Raw genomic sequence first — 25739 nt, 5'->3', positions numbered from 1 at the left:
GATTTTCCCTTTTTAGGTTTTTTTTTCTTTCTTCCTAGGGTAGGCCTCATATTTATAGTTTATGTTTTGAATAAGGTATTTGTTACAAATCATTTCAAATGGTAAATTTTCTTTAATCTTTTTCTACATATCTATGATCATCTAAAAATAACCAAAAATCTAAATTAAATTAAATTTTAGACATTGTGTTTGCGTAGGTATTCATGTAGTTATTACTGAAAACAAACTTTTTTCCCAAGTTAAATTTTGCTCTTCCCATTCAATTTCGGGAGCATTAAAGAAAAAGTAAAAATTTAGACACTTTTTATAAAAAATAATTATTTTTTGTTGAGCATGACAATTTCTTTAATGTTAATATAAGAGTTCTAATTGTCTCTGATTTTATTTTAATTTTTCTAGCTGTGAAAAAAACGTAAATGCTCTTTTTCTCATTTTAATTTTGGGAGTATTAAGAGAAAAATAGAAATTTAGACAATTTTTATAATGTTAATAGAAGAGTTCCAATTTTCTCTGATTTTCTCTTTTTGGGTATTTTTTCTTTCTTCCTCGGGTAGGCCTCATATTTATAGTTTATGGTTGAATAAGGTATTTGTTACAAATCATCTCAAATGGTAATTTTTTTTAATCGTTTTCTACATATCTACGATCATCTAAAAATAACCAAAAATCTAAATTGAATTAAATTTTAGACATTAAAAAACTAATTTTAAGAAAAACCTATGTGTTGTCATAGATACTCACCTTAGTTATTACTGAAAGCAGGCTTTTTTCCTAAGTTAAATCATGCTCTTCCCATTCAATTTCAGGAGCATTAAAGAAAAAGTAAAGATTTTAGACACTTTTTATAAAAAATAATTATGTTTTGTTGAGCATGACAATTTCTTTAATGTTAATATAAGAGTTCTAATTGTCTCTGATTTTATTTTAATTTTTCTAGTTGTAAAAAAGCGTAAATGCTCTTATTCCCATTTTAATTTCGGGAGTATTAAAGGAAAAATAGAGATTTAGACAATTTTTATAATGTTACTGGAAGAATTCCAATTTTTTCTGATTTTCTCTTTTTGGGTATTTTTTTCTTTCTTCCTAGGGTAGGCCTCATATTTATAGTTTATGTTTGAATAAGGTATTTGTTACAAATCATCTCAAATGGTAAATTTTCTTGAATCTTTTTCTACATATCTACGATCATTTAAAAATAACCAAAAATATGAATTGAATTAAATTTTAGACATTAAAAAAAATAACTTTTAGAAAAACCTATGTTTTTTCATAGGTACTCATCTAGTTACTACTGAAAGCAAGCTTTTTTCCTAAGTTAAATCATGCTCTTCCCATTCAATTTCAGGAGCATTAAAGAAAAAGTAAAGATTTATACACTTTTATAATAAAAAATAATTATTTTTTTGTTGAGCATGACAATTTCTTTAATGTTAATATAAGAGTTCCAATTGTTTCTGATTTTATTTTAATTTTTCTAGTTGTAAAAAAAGCGTAAATGCTCTTTTCCCATTATAATTTCGGGAGTATTATAAAAAAAAAGAAATTTAGACAATTTTGATAATATTAATGGAAGAGTTAAATTTTCTCCAATTTTGAAATTTTTTTTCTTTCTTCTTAGGGTATGCCTCCTATATATATATACATAAGAAGGCAGAGAAATTTACAAATCATTCTTCTACTTTCAAAACCATCTTCGGTTAAAAAAATTTAGTAAGATGAATTATTATTCTGAATTTCGAATAGATCCGGCTATGATCATATCAAAAAAACTATCAAAGCGTGATCTTGATGGTAATGTGAAACTACCAAAAATACAAGTAATGTCTGTCTTCAAAAAGATGAAAGGCGTTACACATGAGACTTTGCAAAACGGTATCGAAGTGAAAGTCCTCGACACAGCTGAAGCAGACCCCAACACTAACTATAAAAGCGATGAGTACACAGTTACTCTGAGATGTATTGACAATAATAAATTTTATTTCGGAGTTGGTTGGAGTACTATGAAACATTCGATGGATCTCAAGGAAGGTGAAACTCTAGAGCTCTATTGGGATTACTTACATGAAACATTCATTGTTCTCAATATTCCATATCTAGTTATGGACTAATGATGTGATTTGATGATGTAGCTCGATTACATCTATGTTCCATTCTTTTCCTATTTTTACCTTATGTTTTGGATTTTATATTCTAGTTAAATATTGTTGGTTTTTCCTAGTTTATTTTTTTTTAGTATTTTCTAATCTAGTAATTATACAATCTTTAAGTATTGATTAATGATGTGATTTGATGATGTAGCTTGATTACATCTATCTACTATTCGCTTTTCCTATTTTTACCTCATGTTTTAGATTTTATATTCTAGTTCAGTGTTGTTGTTTTTTTTCTAATATATGTTAACGTGCATAGCACGAGAACATTTTTGCTTACATAAAACTATAAAAGTCCAAACTTCCAGTTATAACATAACTAAAAATTACATCTATAAACCAACTTCAATATAAGAATGAGAGGATACATCAAAAACATCAACACACTTATTACTGATTAACAAGAACGAAATCAATGAGTTTGTAATCAAAAACATTAACACGCTTAATACACGACCCCTAAATGGCATTAAAATATTCAAGTTGGAGAGAATGAGTAAAAGAAAAAAAATGTGGGTCGATAAATTTTAGCTTAAATTTCGGACCTTTATGTAAGACGTTTTAAAACAAGCTAATTATAGCACTATAAAAAAGATAAAAGAGAAATTGAATAAGTTCATTGGAATTTTATCGTGAAAAAGTAAATAACTAGGAAAATTAGTTGAAAGACACCAAAAGTTAAATATTTTTGAACTGATATATATCATAAAGATTAAAAATAAAGAAGTGTTTTGAGACACCCTGAAAGTTACAAACAATATTCTCATAGCAATGATATATATATTTGAAACTATTTGTTTAAATCCTTAAACACATGGGTTTCATCGTTTTCGTTGCATACAATGAGCTTGTAAGGATGGTTTAATATTTTGGGAGATCGTACATGGAAATCCATTTGCAGAGTTTCTGTATGAAGTATCTAAATATGCATGTGGAGATCTCGTCCTGTTGGAGACCATATTTGAAAGATGTTAGTGCGAGGAAGTCCATGCAAGGAACCTTTTGAGCGATGTCGTAATCGGGAAGCCTCATGTTGGAGTGTCTCGAGTTGTGTTAAGTTCATTCTCCAGAAAGTGTCAACATGTGGAAGTCCATGCGAGGAGCTTCCTAAAGATTTCAGTGTGAAGAGGTCCATGCGAGAAGTTTCCTAGCTTGCAAAGTTTTTATTTATGCGGTTTTGATGTTCATAATATCCCGGTTCAGACTCAGATATCAAAACACATTATTAATATACATTCTAATTTTTTTCTTAGTATATATATATAAACACTCCTTGTAATACATTGTTTTGGTTTTGGTTGTAGACAGTTTGATTGGATTTCGATTTTAGTCTGTCTTGGCATGAATGATTGAAGCATATCTCAATTATCATCATCATTCATGCTTTTTACAGAAGCTTAATCATATTTTTTTTTATTTCTAATAGCCACAAATTCAAAACTCGCAGCCCTTTAGTCAATGACTAAATGGATTTTCATCAGATTCGTTGCATACAATTAGATTGTGTATAAGGATGTATGCACAAATCCCTTTAGTCAATATAGTTTAAAAGCACCAAACCAAACTTCTTAAAATACTCAAAACACTCCTTGTAATACATTGTTTTGGTTTTGGTTGTAGACAGTTTGATTGGATTTCGATTTTAGACCGTCTTGGCATGAATGATTGAAGCATATCTCAATTATCATCATCATTCATGCTTTTTACATAACCTTAATCATATTTTTTTTTTCTTTCTAATAGCCACAAATTCAAAACTCGCAGCCCTTTAGTCAATGACTAAATGGATTTTCATCAGATTCGTAGCATACAAGAAGCTTGTGTATAAGGATGTATGCACAAATCCCTTTAGTCAATATACAGTAAAACCTCTATAAATTAATAATGTCGGGACTATGATATTTTATTAATTTATCGTGATATTAATTTATCTATAAATTAATTTATAGAGAACATTTGCTTTCCGCTTATAATTTTATAATTTTTTTTTTGGAATAATGTTATATTTTAAAATTTTAACAAATTTCGTAATGCAAATTATGTTTAACAATCATAACTATCGCAATAAAATAGCTTTTAATACCATATTGGATTATCCATGTAAAAATATACATGTTCATAAGTTTAAAATTATAAAAAGACTATGGCTACTATCCGTATTATTGATGATAAAATTGAAGATAACACTAAAATACATTTAAAAACATTTACAAATAAGAAAATCAATGACCACATTAAAAGTTATCATAAATTTTGAATGTATATCGTAAAACATCAATAAAAGCTATTGATATAATAATTAAAGAAATAAGCTCCAATGAGATTTCAACTTTAAGTAAAAACAAACACATTAGTCATATTTTAGAATACTATATTTACATATATTTTTATAAATGTATATAATTATTAATTTATATTTTTGTTGGGATCATATCTTTACATAAGAATTTCAAAAAAATTATTATTTTATTATTTTATCAAATTTGATGGATTTTTACATTGGCCCGACTTGGGACCTGTAATTCATTAATATATTATAATTATTAATTTATTGAATATTAATTTTTAGAGGTTTTACTGTAGTTTAAAAGCATCAAACTAAATTAGTTTTTTGAGCTAATTTTTATATCGATAAATTAAATTTCTATAAATTAATAATGCCGGGACTGCAATATTTTATTAATTTATCGAGTTATTAATTTATCAATATAAAAATTAGCTCAAAAAACTAATTTGGGATTTAAAAAATATATTAATTTATCGAGTATTAATTTATAGAGATTATACTGTACTCAAATAGTTTTTTTTTGGTAACACTGTACTCAAATAGTTCGACAAGAATCTCTGTGTATTAAATTTTAAGATAGATAATCCATTTGATGTTTTTGTATGTGACCAAATGTTCTAAACATATTCCTTATGTTAGTTATTGTTGCTAAATTAGAAATCAATTAATGGTGTATAGTATATGGTTAACGGCATCCATCCGTTTTGGAATTTCCGTGTCTTAAGGTAATACAAGCAATGTGAACCTTTGGAAACTGTCCTTAATTTCATATGTTATCTTTGATGTAGTTTTTCTTCTCATAATGTTTGTTTTCGTTATCCGTATAACTCGTTATATAATTCAATATTAAACAGAAATGCAGTGTGCCCGATCAAAAGAATAAAACAAATAAAAAATTAGGCAAATGGATTACTGTTAAGTAACGATGTTGATGGTCCAGCCAGCCAAATGATATTTGCCCTTTGGCTTGGCCCCTTGTCTTTTGGTAGATGTTTACCAAAAGAATTTGTCGTAATCTCTCATAATAATATATTTTTCTGACGCTATCTTGAATCACAATATATACGTATAAATTTATCAAAAGAAACTAAATTTTTCTTTAAGATATCGAAATAAATTAATTTTTCTATTTAATGTTTGAAATTATTTTAGATCTTAATGCTCTGCAAAAATCTCCATTTAAAAACATAGAGGGAAAGAGTATTTGCATATCATTTTGAACTTCTAAATGCTCTCCTATGCTTAATTAACAAAAATTGAAAGAATTGTGTTTTAGTTTCCATTTCTATTTAATGGCGTCTCAAGTTAAATATAAAACAAAATTTTTGCTAGGGCAAAGTTTCTAGCAAAAGTTCGTTAAAATATACATTTCAATTTCTTAAAAATAAAATATAGGTGAAACTATTATAAATTAGATTTTTGTACTTCGTTTTTTGAAGAATAAACATCCAACCCTTTATAGAAAAAAATCGACGTTTGCGAAAAACTTCTCTAGCCAGCAGCTAATGAATGGTGAGTGCCATTTGAATAATAATACAAAAAAAAAAGATTCGTATCGTTAGTCATATATCAGCATTAATGAGTCTAATTATAAGTGGCAAGTGCCATTTGCTGGCATCACCATTAGGCCCAAGTCAATGTTGATAACATAATTAGAATTAATTACTTGTTAGACTTAGACACAATTGATGAATTGACCATATCAATCTAATTAATTTTGTTACTTTTTTAAAACCATTTCCATTTGCTTATGTAATAAATCTAGGTTATTCTTTTCTCGTCGCCAAACTTTTGTCAATTTGTGGACAGTGCTTGTCACCTCCAATAAGTTTGTAACTGGTGACGGTAATATATTTACGTGTCGCTGTGTGATTTGCTAATACTCCAATAATTTTACCAAATTCCTCTCCTTTTCACTAGGTTTGGGAATAATAGCTCCCCAACTTTCGGGACTTCTTTGAGCCTTTAGAAAATATGCCAAAAGTATCAACCATGAATAGCGATCATCATAATTGCAAAATGTTTCTTTCTTTTTGCGCTAAAAGATAAATAAACATGCATTATTTTAAAATTTTATTAGTAAAATTCGTGCAGCTACTAATGAATGTTGGTTTACGAGTATTATCTATATATATATATATCAAATTCAAATATTTTGAACAAAGAACCGTAAATAAATACGAACACGTTCAAAAAAAATATTTGTAAGAAATAATAATATCTAAAAAAACTGTTTTAATTAACCCACTTGTCTATGTGCTCAACTTGTTGGCATATTCTGTAACGCATGCTCCTCAGTCCTCAACCATTGGAAACCACAAATTTTTTTCCTCCTACAAATCTATTATTTAACATTTATATCTTTTTGTTTTAGTTAGTTTTTTTTTGCTAATGGCATATAATTTTGTTTTATTTACTAAATTCAAACTTTTTGCCCACGTAAGAAAAAATTATTACTCTTCCATTTCATTGTAGAATTTCCACGCTAGCTTATAAATTTTTTTATCAGAATATTTGTTACTACACTGTTATAAACAAGTTTAATTATTAAACTTAAACAAAATATAGCTTTCTTTACAAAGAGTATTTGTTCAAGTAATCTAGTATATTAGTTAAAACTTAAAAGTAAAAAAAAAACAAGGAAAATACGTGGAACCACGTTTGCGTACACGTAAAAAGACTTTTTGTTTCCTAGTTCTTCTGCTCTGTTGCCGTTGTGAACAAATTTAGGTTCTAAAAAGAAAAAACAATTATTAATCACTTGGGGAAATGATATAATCGGACGGCTGCGATACCACCGCAAACTATCACCAATACTAACCCGAACACGTGTACGGCTATTAACCATTAACTTTCCACATTTCTCGCGAGAACATAAAAAAAAGAGTTTCGAAAGCGAATATTCGGGAAAAGTTGGGTTGTAATTTGTATAATGAATTTCTCGTGTACGTTCCGATATACGCTGACGTGTACGAGTCTTATTTATTATTTATTTTTAGGAATTAAAATTAAAATTAAATGTATTATTGTTACAGAAAACGATACCCTTCCTATATAAAACCCTTTTAGTCTCTGTTCATATTTCATTCACATTTAAAAAACGTTTTATTTCTTACGTTTATTTTTCTTTTGTTATTTCTCTCTTCTCTCTGAAGAAGTTTCTTGGGAGAGAAATTTTTTTTCATCAATGGCGATGAGGAAGCTTTTGTCGAAGCGTCTCTTCAACATCTCGAATGTAGCGTCTCAGAATCTCATGAATTGTCGCATTTCTTCGTCTCCGTTGGCCGTACGAACCAGAGTTCCCAAAGAATCGGGAGAGACGAAAATTGCTCCGGAGCCTGGAGATTCCGGAATTTCGCGGAGGTTTCTGCACAATACCCCCATGATTCGGCCGGAGATTATGCAGATGCCGGTGGGAGAGAGCTTGATGGAGAAGCTCCGTGAATTGGATGGAAGCAAAGACCGGATTCGACTAGACGGCCTTGCTCCGCCGTCTATGGCGATTCCTGAGGTGGAGACGGAGACGGAGACGTCGGGTCTCACGGTGGAGGATACGAAGAAGCTGCTTAGAGCGGCGCAGATCGAAATCGTGAAAACGAAGCTTAGAGAGACCGGAAAAAGCTGGATGCCGTACGCGGAGTTCGTCGGCGTTTGCGGTGAAGCTTCTTCAGATCCAGATCACGGATCTCGAATTGCGAAGATGTTGGACGATTCAGCAAACGTCATCGTTCTGGGAGATTCCGTTTGTCTCAGGCCAGATCAGGTAATTTCCTCTTTTGGTTTCGAATCTGAAATCAAATCATCTTCTATATTTGAATCAATTTTGCCTGTGAAATCAATCTCTGAATCTGCAGCTGTTTTGAACAGTATTGATTGGGAGAGATAGAGAGAGATAAAACTCTCTGAGAAAAAAAAAAAGGAATTAGGTTCCCAAAGTTTATACGTTTTTTCGATTTTGATCTTTGGAAGCTACCGAAAACTGATACCATTTTCATCGGTTGTATCTCTTTCTTTTGCTTCCAATTCAACAGGAAAACTCAAAACCTCTGTTACCAGAGTCACGTAGGAGGTTCCCAAGTTTGAGGTGGTGATAACGAAGAACAGTTTCTACAAAGACCACAACTTTTTTCCCGCCCCCTAAACAAAACCAAAACAAAAACCATTGGTTGGATTAGGACCATTAGGTTAAATTGAGTCAATACCCATGACGATTCGATACAAAACAAAACCCAAAACGAAGATTTCAGAAGAGAGAGAGAGAGAGAGAGTTTGAGAAGCTTTAGGTTGCTTTAGTATCGGTCATTTACTAACAGGCTCTTGGAGATATTAGGATAATCAAAGTGGAGAACTTAATTGACAAGACCACATGATGAGTTTCTGTTGGAGAGTCTAGTGTTCTCTTGTCAATTGGTATTCGATCTTAAACTAGAAACAGGGAATATGGGGATAGATTACTTGACTTAATTAGTCATTGATCTATATTGTTGTGATTTTGAGTGCTAATTGTGTCTCAAATAAGGTGGTGGAGGTTCTTGTTTTACCCAGACATTTTCTGTTTTTGTCTATTTCCCTTGTGTCTGATCAGGTTACAAAATCAATAGAAGGATTGCTTCCTTTGCCAAAGATTCATAACCCAAATGACCCACGAAGGATCGAGCTGAAAGAGCTCGAAGCAGTAAAGGCAGTGATTGATGTGAAAGCGCACTCTTTGGTTCGGAGAGAGCTCTGGGCTGGTCTTGGTTACTTGATCCTACAGACCGCTGGGTTCATGAGGCTAACGTTTTGGGAACTCTCGTGGGACGTGATGGAGCCAATCTGCTTCTATGTCACGTCCATATACTTTATGGCTGGGTATGCTTTCTTCCTCAGGACATCGAAAGAGCCTTCCTTTGAAGGGTTTTACCAGAGTAGGTTCGAGGCTAAACAGAGGAAGCTTATGAAACTTAATGAGTTTGATGTTGGGAGGTATGATGAACTGAAGAAGCTGTTTTGCACTAAGCCTTCAGATCGTGTTTCCAAGACTCTTGGAGCTATGGAGAGTTAGATTTTGGTTTAGACGAAAATTGGTTTAGATTCAATGTTGTTGTCTCAAATGGTGTCTGATTTTTCCTAACTAGAGAATTCTACCCAAAAAAAAGAAGAAAAAAAAGTATAGGTAGATTAAGTTTTCAGTTTTCCATTAAAACAAAAACAAAAAGTTGTTCGAATTGTTGCGGCTTTTGTAATATCAGGGAAGAGTATGTTGTTGTTTTTAAGGTTTTCATTACTTTTTTAAGTGTAACATTATGTATATAACTATTTCAAATGTAATAGAAACGCTATTATTTATCAATAAAATTTCACATTTTCGATAAATTACAACAAAAGGTAAATAGGGTGAGCTATACGGGAAGCTTGTGAAGTTGCTTATATGAGAAGATTGTATATGTTTCTGATAGGAGAAGCTTGTGATGGATAGGCACAATATATATGACAGTTAAGGTTTTTTTTTATCAGCGTGGATTCCTTTCACGTTCTTGTGGATTTTATATTTGCAGTAGTTAGGGATGTTTCGTCCCTGTTACCCAAAGATATGCCTTCAATTCTACGACCGTGTATATGAACTGGAGTAAAAATGCTTTGGAGAATACCAAATTAAGCGTTGTTCTCCTTAAAGAGAATGTGAGCGAACCTAGGTAGACATGGTCCTCCAAATTTAAGTTTTTTTATTCAAGTTGTATTTATTGGTTATACAATATGTGGTTGATAAACAAGGATAGATTTTTTTAGCAAGGTGCAAAATGTATCCTCAAATATTCAAGATGATTCTACAAGATGTAGTTTCGTTTAAGTAATGGATTCTAGTCAAGATCTTCTGATCAATTCATTTCTCTTAGCTATTTGCTTAACTTCTACACTCCGTCATAACTTAATTTCTTCTCAAGTAATATAAAGATGATCTTTGTGGAAATAAAATATTACAAGCCAACCTTTTCTATCAAGTTTTGCCCAAATCGATTTTTGAGAGTTCATAGTTTTGGTTGGTAAGAGTTTAGTTTAGTAGAAGGATCAAATTAGTATTACTTCTCGGTTCAATATGCTTTAAAACAAAAAAAAAACGTTAGAATTAAATAGATTTCATAAAATAGAACGAATTTAAGAGTTGGAATGTTTTAAAAATCTCATATGTTAGGTTGTTTAGTTTACTGAAGTGAACAGTTTTTGGATACATTGAGAATTGAGAAATCATACAAACTTTGTAGGAGACAGAGAAAACCTCAAACAAAATTTTGTAGAACCCTAAGTAATCAACGGTCGACTAATATATACAGACCTGGGCTTAATCTTTTCAATTGGGCCATAATTAATCAAAAAGATCCAAAAAGGAGCAAATATATATACGTATATATATATATAAAAGAGAAAATCCAAAAGACAGAAATAGCCTGAAGTTTCTCTCTCCAGTGCACCACCATCTCTTTTTCAACATAGAGATCTGTTTTCCCACGATGTATGTTTCTCTTTAGTCGTTCGATCTCTACTTTTAAGGGATCTTGTCTTTCTTTCGTGGCTGATTCAATCAATCACTTTTGATGTAAGTTTGCTCTTAATTCTTGATTTTATTTTAGTGAATCTGAGAATCTGATTTATTTCGCAATGTTGGAACACTGATCGATTCATCTTTGTCGGTTCGAATCGATCTTCTCTCAATTTCTAAACTCCGTGAACAATTTAGGGTTTTTGGTTTTGCTTCTCGATGTAGATTTTATAGGGTTTTGTTTAATTGAATTGATTCGAATTTAGGCTTTAGGGTTTTTATAATTCGAGTTCATAATTTTTATTTGATTTGTTTTTGCAGTAACTTTTTTGAAATGGTGAAAGGAGAATCCACAAGCACGTCTTACTCTGATAACAATGGAGCAAACGATCAAGATCACGACTTTGAATGCAACATTTGTTTCGAGTTAGCTCAAGATCCGATTGTAACTCTCTGTGGCCATCTCTTTTGTTGGCCATGCCTATACCAATGGCTTCACCACCACTCTCATTCTCAAGAATGTCCGGTTTGCAAAGCTCTTGTCCAAGACGATAAGCTCGTGCCTCTTTACGGTAGAGGCAAGAACCAGACCGACCCAAGAACGAAACGTTACCCCGGTATGCGGATTCCGAACCGACCAGCTGGTCAAAGACCGGAGACAGCTTCTCCTCCTCCCTCTCAGCCTGAAGCAGCGAGTAATTTTTTCAACTACGGTATTGGTTTGATGGGTGGGTTTATGCCAATGGCAACAACTAGGATTGGGAACTTCAGTTTTGGTGTTGGTGGTTTGTTGCCTTCTTTGTTTAACTTCCAGTTCCATGGGTTTCCTGACGCGACGCTTTATGGTACAACACCGGTTTACCCTTACGGTGGTTACCATACCGGTTTCCGTGGAGTTCCTACTCATGGACAAGAACGTCACAATCAGCCTATGGCTCGTGGAGGACACCAGAACCAAAGTGATGCGTTTCTGAAGAAACTCGCTCTTCTCATCGGATTTTGCGTGTTGATATTTCTTTGCTGGTGAAAACAAAACACATTTGGTTTTGTTTCGAGGTATGATTCAACAACTCTCTTACTTGGTTTCAAAACATTGTCTGTAAATACGGGTAATAGCTGAGTGAGTCTGTGTCTGCTTTTCCTATGTTTGGTTCTGTTTTGGAGAAGGAAACTTGGGTCTATAAGGTTCTTTTACACAACTCTTCTATATCTTTTTTTGGCTTTTGTGTTGTTTTTTTCTTTGCATCGTTTGAAAACTAGATGTTGTGGAATAAATGGTGTATGTTAATGACATAAGGTTGATAGATGCTTGCTTACATATATAGATGCTTACTCACTGATACATCCTCTATTAGATACACACTGGTATGCTCTGTTCTGTTTTGTAAAATTGTAAGATTTCGCAAATTCGTTAACTATCTTTAGACTTCTTTATCTGTCACGGTGTGGTGTGGTGGAGACAACAATATCCATCGGATAAGGGAGATTTACTTTAGTGCAGTTTCATGGTTGTTTCAGATAAGAAAACTTTGAATCCTTTCATGTTTGCTTCTGGTATCAAAATGTTTGATTCAAGAAAGAACTAACCTAGAACACAAATCATTATCAGTATTTAAGTTTTGTGTCACACGTTTTCGCTTTAGATTTTATTGTATTAAGGCTTTGAGTGGAGTTTCTCAAATGAGTAAATATCGAAAACTATCAAAAAACATAATCGTGTCTTGTGTCATCTTCCTGTTGAGTCGTCTTTGGCGGCTTCAAAGGGTCTTTCTCTTCCTCAGATCAAATGTGCAAATATCAATGGTGTGGTAGGAGTTAAAAGATATGGTGCAAATTTATATATTATCTATTCTAATAATTGAATCGTGAAGAGACCAATTCCCCCACTTGTGTTCATTTTGACTTTTAAGAAACAGTTGACTTTTTTCCCCAGACGATTCCTTTAAATCCAATTAAAGAACCTTACAACGAAATCTTGCAGAATCACAAATGGTTTCCGACACGAACTCACTTCAACTTCATCTCCTCTTCTTCTTCCTCTTACTTTCTCTCTCCCCTTTCGCAACTGCGCAACAGCCTTATGTCGGCACATCAACCACCGACTGTTCCGTCGTCGATAACTCAACCTCCGTTCTCGGTTACACATGTAACGGCCTCAACAAAACCTGCCTTACCTACGTCATTTTCCGATCAACTCCTCCTTTCTCCACCGTCTCCTCCATCTCTTCCCTCTTCTCCGTTGACCCCTCTCTCGTCTCCTCCCTCAACAACAACGCCTCAACAACCTCCTCCTTCCCTTCTGATCAACAAATCATCGTCCCTGTAACTTGTTCTTGCTCCGGCAACAACAACTATTCTCAATCCAATCTCACCTACACGATCCAACCAAACGATTCTTATTTTCGCATAGCCAACAACACTCTTCAGGGACTTTCGACATGTCAAGCTTTGGAGAGACAGAACAATGTTTCGTCTACTTCTCTGTTTCCTGGTATGAGGATCGTTGTTCCGATTCGTTGCGCTTGTCCCACGGCTAAACAAGTCGATGAAGATGGGGTGAACTATCTTGTGAGCTACACAGTGGTTTTTGGAGACACGGTGGAGATCATCAGCCAGAGATTCGGCGTCGAGACGAACAAGACTTTAGTAGCTAACCAAATGTCTTTTGAAGATTTTGGAGTTTTCCCTTTCACCACAATTCTTGTTCCTTTGCAGAATCCTCCTTCAAATCTCAACTCTCTGGCTCCTCCTCCTCCTCCTCCTCCACCGTCTCCTCCGCCTCCATTGTCGCCGGACGGTGGGAAATCGAAGAGAACTTGGGTTTATGTTCTTGCCGGAGTTCTTGGAGGAGCTTTGGTTTTGACTGTGATTGGTGCAGCCATTCTCTGTGTGGTCAAGAAGAAATCTAAAAAAGAAGAAGAAAGGGCAAATCTCGATAGCTTCACGGCCAAGAAACCACCGATCTCCGATCAAGAATCAGAGTTCGACCCGTTGGATGGTTTATCAGGTATGGTGGTTGATACCTTAAAAGTTTACAAATTTCACGAGCTGCAATCTGCGACGAGCGATTTCACTTCCTCTAGCTCGATCGGAGGGTCAGGGTACATCGGAAAAATCAACGGCGATGGTGCAATGATCAAGAAAATCGAAGGGAACGCATCCGAGGAGATAAACTTATTGTCGAAACTTAACCATTTCAACATCATCCGTCTCTCTGGATTCTGTTTCCATGAAGGAGACTGGTACTTAGTCTACGAACACGCTTCTAATGGGAGCTTAAGCGATTGGATTCACGCGAAATCGTTCTTGAGCTTGGCTCAAAGATTGCAAGTGGCTTTAGACGTAGCAACGGGGCTTAACTATCTACATGATTTCGCAGATCCTCCTTACGTTCATAGGGATTTAACCAGCGGAAATATCTTCCTCGACTCTGAATTTCGAGCAAAGATTGGTAATTTAGGTTTAGCAAGATCGACTGAAAAAGGTGGAGATTACGTTTTGACGAAACACGTGCAAGGAACAAGAGGGTATTTAGCTCCTGAGTATTTAGAACATGGGTTGGTTTCGACTAAGCTTGATGTTTATGCTTTTGGTGTTGTGTTCTTGGAGATTGTTACTGGTAAAGAAGCTTCTGAATTGAAGAAGGAGATCGACGAAGGCGTTGCAATGGAGGAGATCTTGATTCGTGGAAGCTTCTTACCTGAAGGATTAGTGAGTTTTGTGGTTAAATTGGTGATTGATTGTTTGAAAAAAGATCATTTGAATCGTCCATCAATGGATGAAATTGTTTTGTCTCTGTCCAAGATCTTGACGGCTTCGAAAAGCTGGGAATCATCGTATTAAATTTAAGGCCCAATATGTTTTGCGCTTATTGACCCAATAGAATATATTTTTTTTGTTTTTGTTGCCGGTGTTGAATACAACAACTCAAAAGGATTATGGATGCAGGATGGTAGAACTTACAAGCTTATGTTGTTGTGATGGATTTAGTTACAAAAAAATGTTGATTCTTGTATAAATATTTGATTTTTAACTGTAAAGACTTGAATACTTAAAACTAATCTGACTCCAACTTTTTTTTAACGTTCTTTTTTTATATGAAATGACTCAAGATAACAAAACTTTAAAGATTTTATAAAACACAGAAAAACCATAGTGAAAATGCAATAAAACCCGATAGAAACGCAACACATCACTAGCAAGTAAAGAGAGATTAAGGTCTCAATACCCCCGACTTGACAAAGTTGCCGATCAAAGTATTTGGGCCATTACAGTATGGGTTCAAATACCTATAGGATCGATAAAAAAACATAGCAAGCAGCTGATGTTAAGAAATTTACGTAGTTCAATTCTATATGATGCCAAAAAGTTGCATAAACTAAAAGATAATATTTAACAAAATAGTATTTTTACCAAATTAAATATATTTTTGTAAGACTTATTCAAACCATGTTTTGGTCTCCCATAATATCCCTATTATTTATTCAAAATATTAATATGAGTATAAACTCTTCCTTATAATAATGTAATAGTTGATCATGTGACAGTTCAATTTAAGGTTTTTATTTTCACTCATTGCAAATGTTTTTCTATCTCATGCATGGTCCTAACTCCTACTGATGTGTGAAGGCCTGAATTTAACCAATTTGGATCTGATATATTCAAAGTCAAAGTTTGCATTTCTTTATATAGATGGACCCTTTTTTTATTAACTACCTTTAAACAATCTATTTTAGAGATTGACAGAGACAATTATAACACAATAAATAAATAATATTGTCAACTTGAACCATAGTATCGTGTAAGAAACGTACAATGATTAGTTATATAGATGTCGAAGTGGTGTTATTCACATAAGATATATATGATTTTTAATTAAGATTTAAGAACAAAATATGCAAACTTTAACCTAGAATGGTCTAATAAAAGTAAAGCTATTCAAAATCTCGAAAGGACAAATACAAGAAGATATTAGTAAACAAAATTCAAAAGTATGTCATGCCTAGATTTTGAAAGTTCTTTTTTCCGATAAAAGATTTTGAAAGTTTCCATGCACAATGGCATGTATATAATTAAGTACTAAAATATTCATATTGATGCACAAATATATGGGGAAATCGAAGACATATAGTGAGCTTGTGGTCACACCACTATACAAAGCACTCTTAAGTTGCAAAAATGAGTGTGCTTAAAAGGCGGGAATAAAACAAACAAAAGCATCTAACACCAAAGCTAGAAAATTTTAAAACCAAAAAGATAGTGTATATCGATATTTAAGAAAACAAATCATCTACACCAATTAAAAAAAAAAATAATCAAGCAAAAAGAACAAGCTAGAAATGAATTATTTTTTTTTTTTTTAAATGTGTATATCAAAGAGCTAAAAAGAGGAGATAAAAAATAAATAAATAAAGAAGAAAGGAACCATTGGATTGACACCAAATGGACAAAAAGTAGAATAAGAAGGGACCATCGCCTCCATGTTCAGAAGTCCCTTTGTTTGTAGTATCACTTACCCAGAAGTCCCTTTGTTTGTAGTATCACTTACCCATTAACTAAGGGGAAAATTCCATATAAAATCCTTAACTTAATTTTAATTAATGAGCTTTTGAAATCTTTAACTTTTCGTGTGCCCAGAAAAAATTTTCAAGTATTTTTTCTACTCATTTTAAATCTTCAATTGTTATTCGTATAATTAATTTATAGCATATACGAAACGATACTAAACGAAAATGGAAACATTATTCGAATCTCGTTAACAAACTAGCTACAGTACTCGTCGTGGTTAAACAATGGTTAACATAAAACTCGATATAAACTAAATCTCGACAAAATTGAAGCGAAATCCCCAAATCAAATTGAAGTAAAATGATCACACGGATAATAATTAAAGATTTAAAATAAGTAGAAAAAACACTTAAAGTTTTTTTTGGACACACGAAAAGTTGATGATTTAAAATGCTTATTGAAATTAAGTTGATGATTTTATATGGAATTTAATCAGATTTACTCGCATATATTACCATAAACAAATAATCAAATTTATGATATGAATGGTGACTAAAATCACAACACACTGAACTAGCAGTGCAGAACAAGCAGATCTAGTAATGAACATGTGTGATCAGTGCATAACGAACGGAACAATTAAAACAAACAGGACGGAACAAACAAAGAAATGGAACGGTAAGTTGGTAACCATATTAAATACGATGCAAATAAAATAACTATCAAATTTTAACTATTTGATTCTAACATTTCTTATGACCGCAATAATGTGGTCCTAACAGAATGGTTGATAAAACTTCATATAATATTTATAAAAAAAAAATAATGACAAACAAACGTATCTAAATAAATACCTTTTCTATTTACTGTGTTTGATCAATCATGTGCAGTTTATCATTTTTGTTCGTGGCGTAGTGCAGCATGCAGTACTGCATCAGCATATTTACTTTAACAACTGTCTTTAGTACTGCATTTTGGTTGAATTGCGACTGTCATAAAAACAATAGGAAAAAAACCAAGTTGTTCCCTAATTTCCATTTAAAGGCAATAGTTTTTTTTTACAATATCATTATTATTGAATTTAATACATTTACATTTAACAAAACAATTTAGACACGGTGTATATGAATCTATGGTGGTTTAGTTTTTTGTTTTTTCTTGCAACTTCATTTTTGTGTGCAAATTACAGTAAAAATAATTTAGAGAGTTATTAATTTATAAATAAATTATATGGTTCAAAACATAAATTTAGGATTAACAAAATTTATGAATTAATTGAGTTTATTAATTTATCGAATATAAATTTATAGAGTTTCTGGTGGTAGTAATATTTTTGTATGCTTACGTGAAACTCAACCAAGAAAAGAACTAGCTAGTGACCACAACTTTCAAAAGTATTTATCAATTTTTAGATGAATATAAGTGTTACCTATGTATGAAGAAAAAGTTATGTGAAAACTGACAATAATTTGATATAGAGTTCCTCAGGATCAATATTCTTCATCCAATAATATCATTGTATTTTGAACTGTTTAATCATGGAAAAACTTGTGTAATTTCTTCATGTTTATTTAAGAAGTCACGAGCTTTTCATATATTCAAATTTGATTGAAGGCACACACACACAAAAAAAGATAGAAAAGAAAACAAGAGAAAGCGAGAGACATTGAGAGACGATGTATGATTCCTCGGACAAGCATTATGCTTCGCATTCTCATTACCCTTCTTTACCTTTCACTTTCTCATTTTCTCCATTCTTCCTTGTTTCAGATTTTGCTATATTCATCTTCCATAATTTGAAAATTTTTTGTTTGTCAATTTTGAATATTTTTTTTTTTAAAAATTGAATGCAACAACTGTAAGCGAAGTTGTGAGTATTTTATAAGATGTTTCGTATACCATTCATTTCTTATAATATTTTCAGAGATTAAAATAAACCAGTATACATCTTTGGTCAATCATGTAAGTGAGTATTTTATAAGTGTAGTCTAGGAGGGTGAATTTAATTCAGGGTTGGTTTAGATTTTTAGTTCGATTTTTTTTTTTTGATATCACGGAGATATAAATTAGAAGACGTTAACCATATTAACAAATTAAATTTATGTTTGTGAAAAACTCATATCCAAAGTTTGAAATTTTTTCAAATAGTAGCACATGAATCAATTCATTCACTTTTAATTAGGTTTGAGTGGAAAGTTCTCATATTTGAGAATCACTTGATTGTTAATCCATCCAGTAAATATTGTTCCAACAAAAATCCACACTTTATATATTCATGCATGAACATGAAAAAACATGAACCTATTTATTTATTACTAAATAATTTTGAAATAATTAAAAATTCATAATTGAAAATGTAAGAATAGTAATACGGGAACTAACACAGAACAGAACACAAAAATTTTCTCTTCAAAGATATTTCACTAGTAAATCTGTTTGTAACTTACAAGTATACAGAACACGATTTAGAGCAACCTCAAGACACACCTTGATTTGATACACTAGTCTCACTTGTTCTTGAATCGATACGTGATTCAAGAACCTCTCACCCAAATCCCTTAGCACACTAGCTCACAAAAACTCTCACAGATTTTCGCTCACCCTTTGCTAAGTATTCTTTCAGTTGTGTTAAAAACCCTACACGGTTTTTACACGCCTATTTATACATAACAGGACTTGCGGCTACTCCTCGTCTAGATCCTCCTGATTTCTCCAAATCTTCATGAGAATCTTCACCTTCCTTATCTTCTCCTAAGATAGAGGAAACTTGATATTTTCTTCAAAGATCCTCCAAGATACTCCAAGCTTCCTATCCACGTCAGCTTCTCGTCTCTTGAAGTGTCCAGCACGTCCTGCAGCTCCAGCTCAGCTTCCAGCTCACCTCCACGTGTGTAGATTGCTTCGCAAGTCTTCCTGTGTCAGCTCCAGAGCTAGTCGGACTGCTACATGTGCTGCTCCAGCCTTGTTTGCATCTTCAATCTCCCCCTTTTTAGCATATGTGCTCCACAAGTACCTGTTAGGGAAATTGAGACCAAACAAGCAACAACAAGCACACTACAAGCCACACACAATTCTGGGAATGATTCCAAAAGATTCCGATTAACCACAAGAAACTCCAGGAAACCAATGGAGTGTAAGTCTTAACATAAACGAGTTCAAGGAGTTAAGAAATAAAACACAATGTCTTATATAAAACTCTCTTTACTCCCCCAGAATTCTAAAACCCCCAAAAACTCCCCCATAGTTCATGCATCCACCGATTTCAATCTTCTCCCCCTGCTTGTGAGCACAGATGTTAAAAACAATCGATGAGCAAACATAATTCGAAGGTTCAAATAGGGTTTAAGTGGGTTTACCTGTGACTGCAGTGCGTAGCATGGCCGTTACTACCCCGAGTTGCTCAAGAACTGACGCCACATCTTCAAGGGCTGTCCTGATTCCCTCTGCATCAGCTGGAACCTCAGGCACTCGAATCACTCCCAGACTCACGTTGTTGACTCCTCCAGTTGACGTGTTCGACTGGGCAGCGGTTGATGGACGCGGACTCGAGGTTGAGGGACGCGATGTCGAGGCAACTCCAGTCCTCTTTCTTGCCTCTTTCTTTCGTTTCTCCTTGGCCTTTTCCTCAGTGACAGCAGCAGCAGCTTCCTTCTTGAGAAACGTTTCCCCACTTCGTGGATCCTTCTTGTATTTGGTCGGGAAGATCCACATTTCACCTTCTTCGAGCTGCAGAATGAGCTGCCTCTTGATGACCTTGCTGATGAGACAGGGAAACATCAACCATCGTCTATCCCCCTTGATGACCTTGCTCAGATCAAGCATCTGCTGGAAAATCATCCGCCCAATGTCAACATTGATTCCATGCGCCAGCTTATAGACCAACCTTGCCCGTTCCTCAGAGATGTGGTGCTTATTCGTCGAAGGGACCCAGTTGTAGGATGCGATGACCATCAGTGCAGCTATCCGTGAAGGAAAATCTCTCGAGGTTAACTCAGCCCATGTAGACTGATGCCCTTGTGACAGGTATCTTGATACCTCAGAGATTGGCACAAGATCTGCCTCAGCCTCCTCTTTCCTTTCAGCTTCAGTCAGAGGCTCGCGGCGTAAGGTCTCATTGATGATCCCTGAAGAAATTCTGACTTTAGCTCCCCTGATTCTCACAACAAAAACCTGAGATGGATCACTCGGTGACTCTGGAGGTAGCTCTGCATAGAACTCTCGCACCACCTTGCTCATGTATGGCTCGAGTTCTGTCACCGTCCACCGCATTCCGCTCTCACGAAGTACCTCAAGGTACTTCCATTCATCCTCTTCGTCCACATCTACAACTCGTTTGCTCCAGATGTGACGATCCTTGAACACCTGGAATCGTTCATCAGACACCACCCTCTTTTTGCTCCTGAGGTTGGACTTCTTCTTTTTCTGCTTGACATGACTCGACTCAGGTTCTAGGCAAGGAGCGGCTGGGGTTGATTCAGCTCTTGGTTCTGAGGTTTCAGCGGATGTGGTTCTTTTCTTTTCTTTCCGAGCTCGCTTGGCAGCCGGGACCGTCACCATCGCCAGACTCCGCTTCCTTTTGACCTCGTCGATTTGCTCCTGAACCGACATCTCCTCTGGCCGCTCGTCTGTCTCAGATGGCGGACCTCTGCCTTCTTCATTCTCATGCACCACCTTTTCATTGTCATCGGGCTCAGCCTCTGTTCGGGTCTCCGATGCGGCTTCTTTATCCTCCCTCAGTTGATCGGCACCTTGCGTTTCAGTTTCTGCTCGAGGGCTTTCTTTGTTTTCTGCCTCGGGCTCATTCACACCATCGTGTTCCTCTTCTTGTGCCACCGATTCAACCTGAGCCTCCACGGGAAGGGGAAATTCTTCTCCAAGATCCTCCGGTGATTTGGCTGATGAGTCTCCGCCTTCGTCTGCAGTGGCGAAGGATTCGCTCTCGCTGCCGGTCCCCTTTCCTGTTCCAGACTTCTCTTTGCTCTGAATCACCGGTGGATTCTGTTCTTCACCACTCGATCCATCGATTAGGTGAGGAGACGAAGCATCACCTGTTGCATGTTCCATCTTTGACTTTGATTTCTTTCCGATGAGCCCTCTTCGTGTTGCAGACACCATCTTATTCACCGATCTGGACCAAGATGCTTTGAATTGAGTCACACAAGTTCTCTGCACCTAGGGTTTCTGAACAGTTCAATGTAGCGTCTCTTCCTCTTCCTCTCCTGCAAATATAGCAACATCTCTTCGATTTCCCTCTCCTTATTTGATTTTCCTTTTTCTTCATGGGCTGCTGTTGGGCCTGTCTACATAAGCATCATTTGTCCACGACCCACTTCCTGTTCAACCATGACAACACCTTTTCCTAGCACAGGAGAATCCGTTAGTACACAACAAAGACCACGACAGTCATTGACACATTTAAACCGAAGAATTTTGTGATGGCTAACATGAATAGTAACCGTTCACCTCATCACACCTCAACTAGCTTTTGAAAACAGTTTTTGCTTATTTACCCAGATTCACAGATGACACACAAGCTGATTCAGCACATGACTCGAATGATCACTCCGCTTCTTCTTGATTCTTTGTACCTTGCCAGGTTTGATACTGATACTAGCTTTCACACTATCTTGTCTTTATCACGCTCTTCATCAGTTTTCAACCTTTATTCAGCAAGAGAGAACCTTAGGTACTTGTCACAGTGTATTTTTTTATTGGATACACTGTGACTTGGCAGCTTCCTTTCTTTTTCTGCCTTGGGTTTTTCTTTGATCTTTGGACAGGTCTTCTTTTTGATGTAAGACCTATCTCTGAAGTATAGATTATCCTGTAGCTCAGTTTTATCATTGCGATTTCTCAAAGACCGACTTACATTGCTTTCAGGCTGTTTGGTTCTCTCTGTGAAACCTGTACTGATGTCAAGACATGACGACAAGATAGGTAGCTCTTTTTCTCCGACCTTTAACCCTCAAGGCTGAATCGAAACGTTATGATCATCCTGAGCCTGTACCTGTATCAGTTCTGCACATTTCAAAACACTTGTTAAATTCCACAAACACCAATTGCATTCTTAAGGGGACAAACGGATTAAAGTCCCAGGGGTTTGGTAATAAATCAGCCAGTTGAGATTCAGTGACACCATGCTCGATCACTACCTGTTTTCTTTCCACTAACTCACGGATAAAGTGGTGTCTTATGTCGATGTGCTTGGTCCTTGAGTGTGTACTGAGTTCTAGGAAATGCTTATAGCACTCTTGCTGTCACAGTACACAAGAAGTGGACCTGAATCCATTCCATAGTCAGCAGACATGTGCTTCATCCACAGTAGTTGGCTACAACAGCTCCCCATGGCAATGTATTCTGCTTCAGCAGTGGAGAGGGACACTGAGTTTTGCTTTTTGCTGAGCCATGAGATGAGGTTGTTTCCGAGAAAGAAACACCCACCACTGGTGCTTTTCCTGTCATCAGCACTCCCTGCCCAATCTGCATCACAATATCCCACTAGGTTCTGATTCGATCCTTTTGAGTACCAGATGCCTAACTCAACTGTGCCCTTGACGTACTTGATGATCCTCTTTACCGCCTCAAGATGCGATTGCTTAGGTTTAGCTTGGTACCTAGCACAGATGCCAACACTCAGGCACAGATCTGGTCTGCTTGCCGTGAGATAGAGGAGACTCCCAATCATTCTTCTATACAAGGTTGGATTGACACTTGCTCCCTCATCATCTCGCGTGAGGCTGGTGGTTGTGCTCATTGGGGTCTTTGCTTCTTTGGCTGAATCAAGCTTGAATCTCTTCAAGAGATTTCTGGCATAGGTGCTTTGTGATATGAAAACACATTCCTCAGATTGTGTGATCTGAAGTCCCAAAAAGTACTTGAGCTCTCCCACCATACTCATCTCAAACTCACTCGTCATGCTTGCAACAAAGGCATCAACTAGCTCTTGAGAGGTTCCTCCAAAAATTATGTCATCCACATAGATCTGAACAACCATAATCTTATCCTTCTTCTCTAGTATGAACAAGGTTTTGTCCACACTGCCTCTCATGTAACCCTCGTGAACTAGGAAGCTCGTCAGTCGTTCGTACCAGGCTCTGGGTGCCTGCTTCAGTCCATACAATGCTTTCTTGAGCTTGTACACATGAGTTGGATTGCCTGCATCTTCGAACCCTTTCGGCTACTCCACATACACCTCCTCCTGAATCAGACCATTCAGAAAAGCACTCTTGACATCCATCTGATATACCCTGAAGTTAAGTATGCATGCCATTCCCAGAAAGAATCTGATTGACTCAAGGCGTGCCACAGGTGCAAATGTCTCTTCAAAATCCACCCCTTCTACTTGAGAGTACCCCTGAGCTACTAGACGAGCTTTGTTTCGAACCACTGCTCCATTCTCATCAATTTTATTCTTGAAGATCCACTTGGTTCCCACAATGTTGCAATCCATCGGTCGTGGCACTAGTTCCCACACGTCATTTCGAACAAACTGCTCGAGTTCTTGTTCCATGGCAACAATCCAGAACTCATCCTGTAACACTTGTCTGTGATCTTTCGGTTCAATCACTGACACAAAGCAGGAATATAGCACCATCTCAGAGAACTTCCCAACCATTTTCTTGAAATCCAGTTGAATGCCACGAGTCTTCCTCCCTTCATTCACCTCACCGATGATATCTGAGGCTGAATGATTCCGATGAACTTGCTTTGTGTTCTCCTGAGTCACGATCTGAGGCTCTTCGGTTGACACAGATGGCTGTTGCATCGCCTCTGCTGTCTGTGTTACCCGATCACCTTCGTCACCTTCAGAATCACTCCCGATCAGAGGCTTCTCCCATTCCATCTGAGCATAGTCATCGAACACCACATTTACTGATTCAACCAGAACCTTTGTCCTCATGTTGAACACACGAAAGGCTGAGCTATGACCTGAGTAGCCCAGAAAAATTCCTTCATCACTCCTTGAATCAAACTTCCCAAGATGATCCTTGTCATTCAAGATGTAGCACCTGCACCCAAAGACATGAAAGTAACTTACGTTAGGCGTCTTTCCTTTCCACAGTTCATAAGGAGTTTTCGATGTTCCCTTTCGCATGTACACCCGATTGATTATGTAACACGCTGTGCTGACTGCTTCTGCCCAAAAACGTTTTGGAACTTGATTCCCATAAATCATCGCACGAGCCATCTCCTGAAGTGTTCGAATCTTCCGTTCCACTACACCGTTTTGTTGTGGAGTTCTGGGTGCAGCAAAATGATGTGCTATTCCATGACTTTCACATAACAAGTTCATGAACTCGTTCTGAAACTCTCCCCCATGATCACTCCTGACTCGTTTGATTGAACTTCGTTCATTCATGAGTTGTAAAGCCCAGATTCTGAAGCTATCCGCCGTGTCAGACTTTTCTCGGAGAAACCTAACCCATGTGAATCTGGTGAAGTCGTCAACCAGCACAAACACATACTTTTTACCTCCCAAACTCTCTGTCTGAACTGGCCCCATCAGATCCATATGAACTAGATCAAGTGGTGCTTTGGATTGTACGTCAGGTACTCGTTTGTGTTGGACTTTCACCTGTTTGCCTTGGTTACATGCTCCACACACAAACTTATCTCCTCCCTTGATCTTTGGAACTCCTCTAATGCTCTCCTTTGAGATGAGATCATTGAGATTCCTGATGTTCATGTGTCCGAGTCGCTGGTGCCACATCTGCAGATTATCACAGGCAGTAAAACAGCTCATAACCGACCCTGACTTGTTCCACATGTAGCAATTGTTGCCTGATCTTTCTCCAGCTAGGATAATTTGTCCATCATCATTCACTGCTCTGCATCCTTTGTTGGTGAATATCACAATTAGCCCTTCATCACACAGTTGACTTATGCTAATAAGATTTTCCTTAAGTCCCTGTACTAAGTACACATTGACCAAATCAGGCTGATCTTTGTCTTTTGTAATGCCTTTTCCTTGTATGGCACCAACACTTCCATCACCAAACGTGACTCTTCCTCCCTTAATCTTCTTAACATTTCGGAGGTAGCTTCGGTTTCCAGTCATGTGCCGTGAGCAGCCACTATCGAAGTACCAAGGCTCTGACTCGTCTTCATCGCTCTCAACTTGGGCCATGTTGCACTTGAATCCATGCCACAGCATTGACATTGGATCATCCCTGAAAGATCTCTTAACAGTGAATTCTCTTGGCTTGAAAGAATTCTTCTTCTGTTGCCCCTTAGGTTCGAATCGCAAATCCTCTTTCCTGAGCCAGACTTGATTCGT

At 35.9% G+C, this 25739-nt stretch overlaps 4 protein-coding genes across 4 annotated transcripts; all 4 read left to right on the top strand.

Annotated features, from left to right (window-relative positions):
- Positions 1-1715: 1715 nt before the first annotated feature.
- Positions 1716-2108, top strand: LOC18021908 (B3 domain-containing protein At1g43171). Its single transcript, XM_006404800.2, has one exon. The coding sequence runs from the start codon at positions 1716-1718 to the stop codon at positions 2106-2108; it is 393 nt and encodes a 130-aa protein (XP_006404863.2).
- A 5516-nt stretch (positions 2109-7624) lies between these two features.
- LOC18021907 (calcium uniporter protein 2, mitochondrial) lies at positions 7625-9792 on the top strand. Its single transcript, XM_006404799.2, has 2 exons — positions 7625-8200; positions 9023-9792. Exons 1-2 carry the CDS (start codon positions 7625-7627, stop codon positions 9479-9481), a joined length of 1035 nt encoding a protein of 344 aa, XP_006404862.1. The 3' UTR covers positions 9482-9792.
- A 1079-nt stretch (positions 9793-10871) lies between these two features.
- On the top strand, positions 10872-12256 carry LOC18021906 (E3 ubiquitin-protein ligase RNF185). The gene is made up of 2 exons (XM_006404798.2): positions 10872-11011; positions 11276-12256. Exon 2 carries the CDS (start codon positions 11289-11291, stop codon positions 11979-11981), a length of 693 nt encoding a protein of 230 aa, XP_006404861.1. The 5' UTR covers positions 10872-11011; positions 11276-11288; the 3' UTR covers positions 11982-12256.
- Positions 12257-12364: 108 nt separating this feature from the next.
- On the top strand, positions 12365-14899 carry LOC18021905 (lysM domain receptor-like kinase 4). Its single transcript, XM_006404797.2, has one exon. It carries the CDS (start codon positions 12944-12946, stop codon positions 14795-14797), a length of 1854 nt encoding a protein of 617 aa, XP_006404860.1. The 5' UTR covers positions 12365-12943; the 3' UTR covers positions 14798-14899.
- Positions 14900-25739: the final 10840 nt, after the last annotated feature.

Source organism: Eutrema salsugineum, unplaced genomic scaffold (assembly GCF_000478725.1).
Source record: "Eutrema salsugineum unplaced genomic scaffold, Eutsalg1_0 scaffold_15, whole genome shotgun sequence".
NCBI classification, from domain to species: domain Eukaryota; kingdom Viridiplantae; phylum Streptophyta; class Magnoliopsida; order Brassicales; family Brassicaceae; genus Eutrema; species Eutrema salsugineum.
The sequence above is the reverse complement of the archived record's forward strand: the minus strand, read 5'-3'. Positions and strand labels throughout refer to the sequence as shown.

Bases quoted from the DNA above. Each gene is read 5' to 3' on its own strand.
- LOC18021907 (XM_006404799.2), top strand. From the start codon at position 7,625: ATGGCGATGAGGAAGCTTTTGTCGAAGCGTCTCTTCAACATCTCGAAT. The intron at 8,201-9,022 runs GTAATTTCCTCT...GTGTCTGATCAG, and splicing joins TTTGTCTCAGGCCAGATCAG to GTTACAAAATCAATAGAAGG.
- LOC18021905 (XM_006404797.2), top strand. From the start codon at position 12,944: ATGGTTTCCGACACGAACTCACTTCAACTTCATCTCCTCTTCTTCTTC.
- LOC18021908 (XM_006404800.2), top strand. From the start codon at position 1,716: ATGAATTATTATTCTGAATTTCGAATAGATCCGGCTATGATCATATCA.
- LOC18021906 (XM_006404798.2), top strand. From the start codon at position 11,289: ATGGTGAAAGGAGAATCCACAAGCACGTCTTACTCTGATAACAATGGA.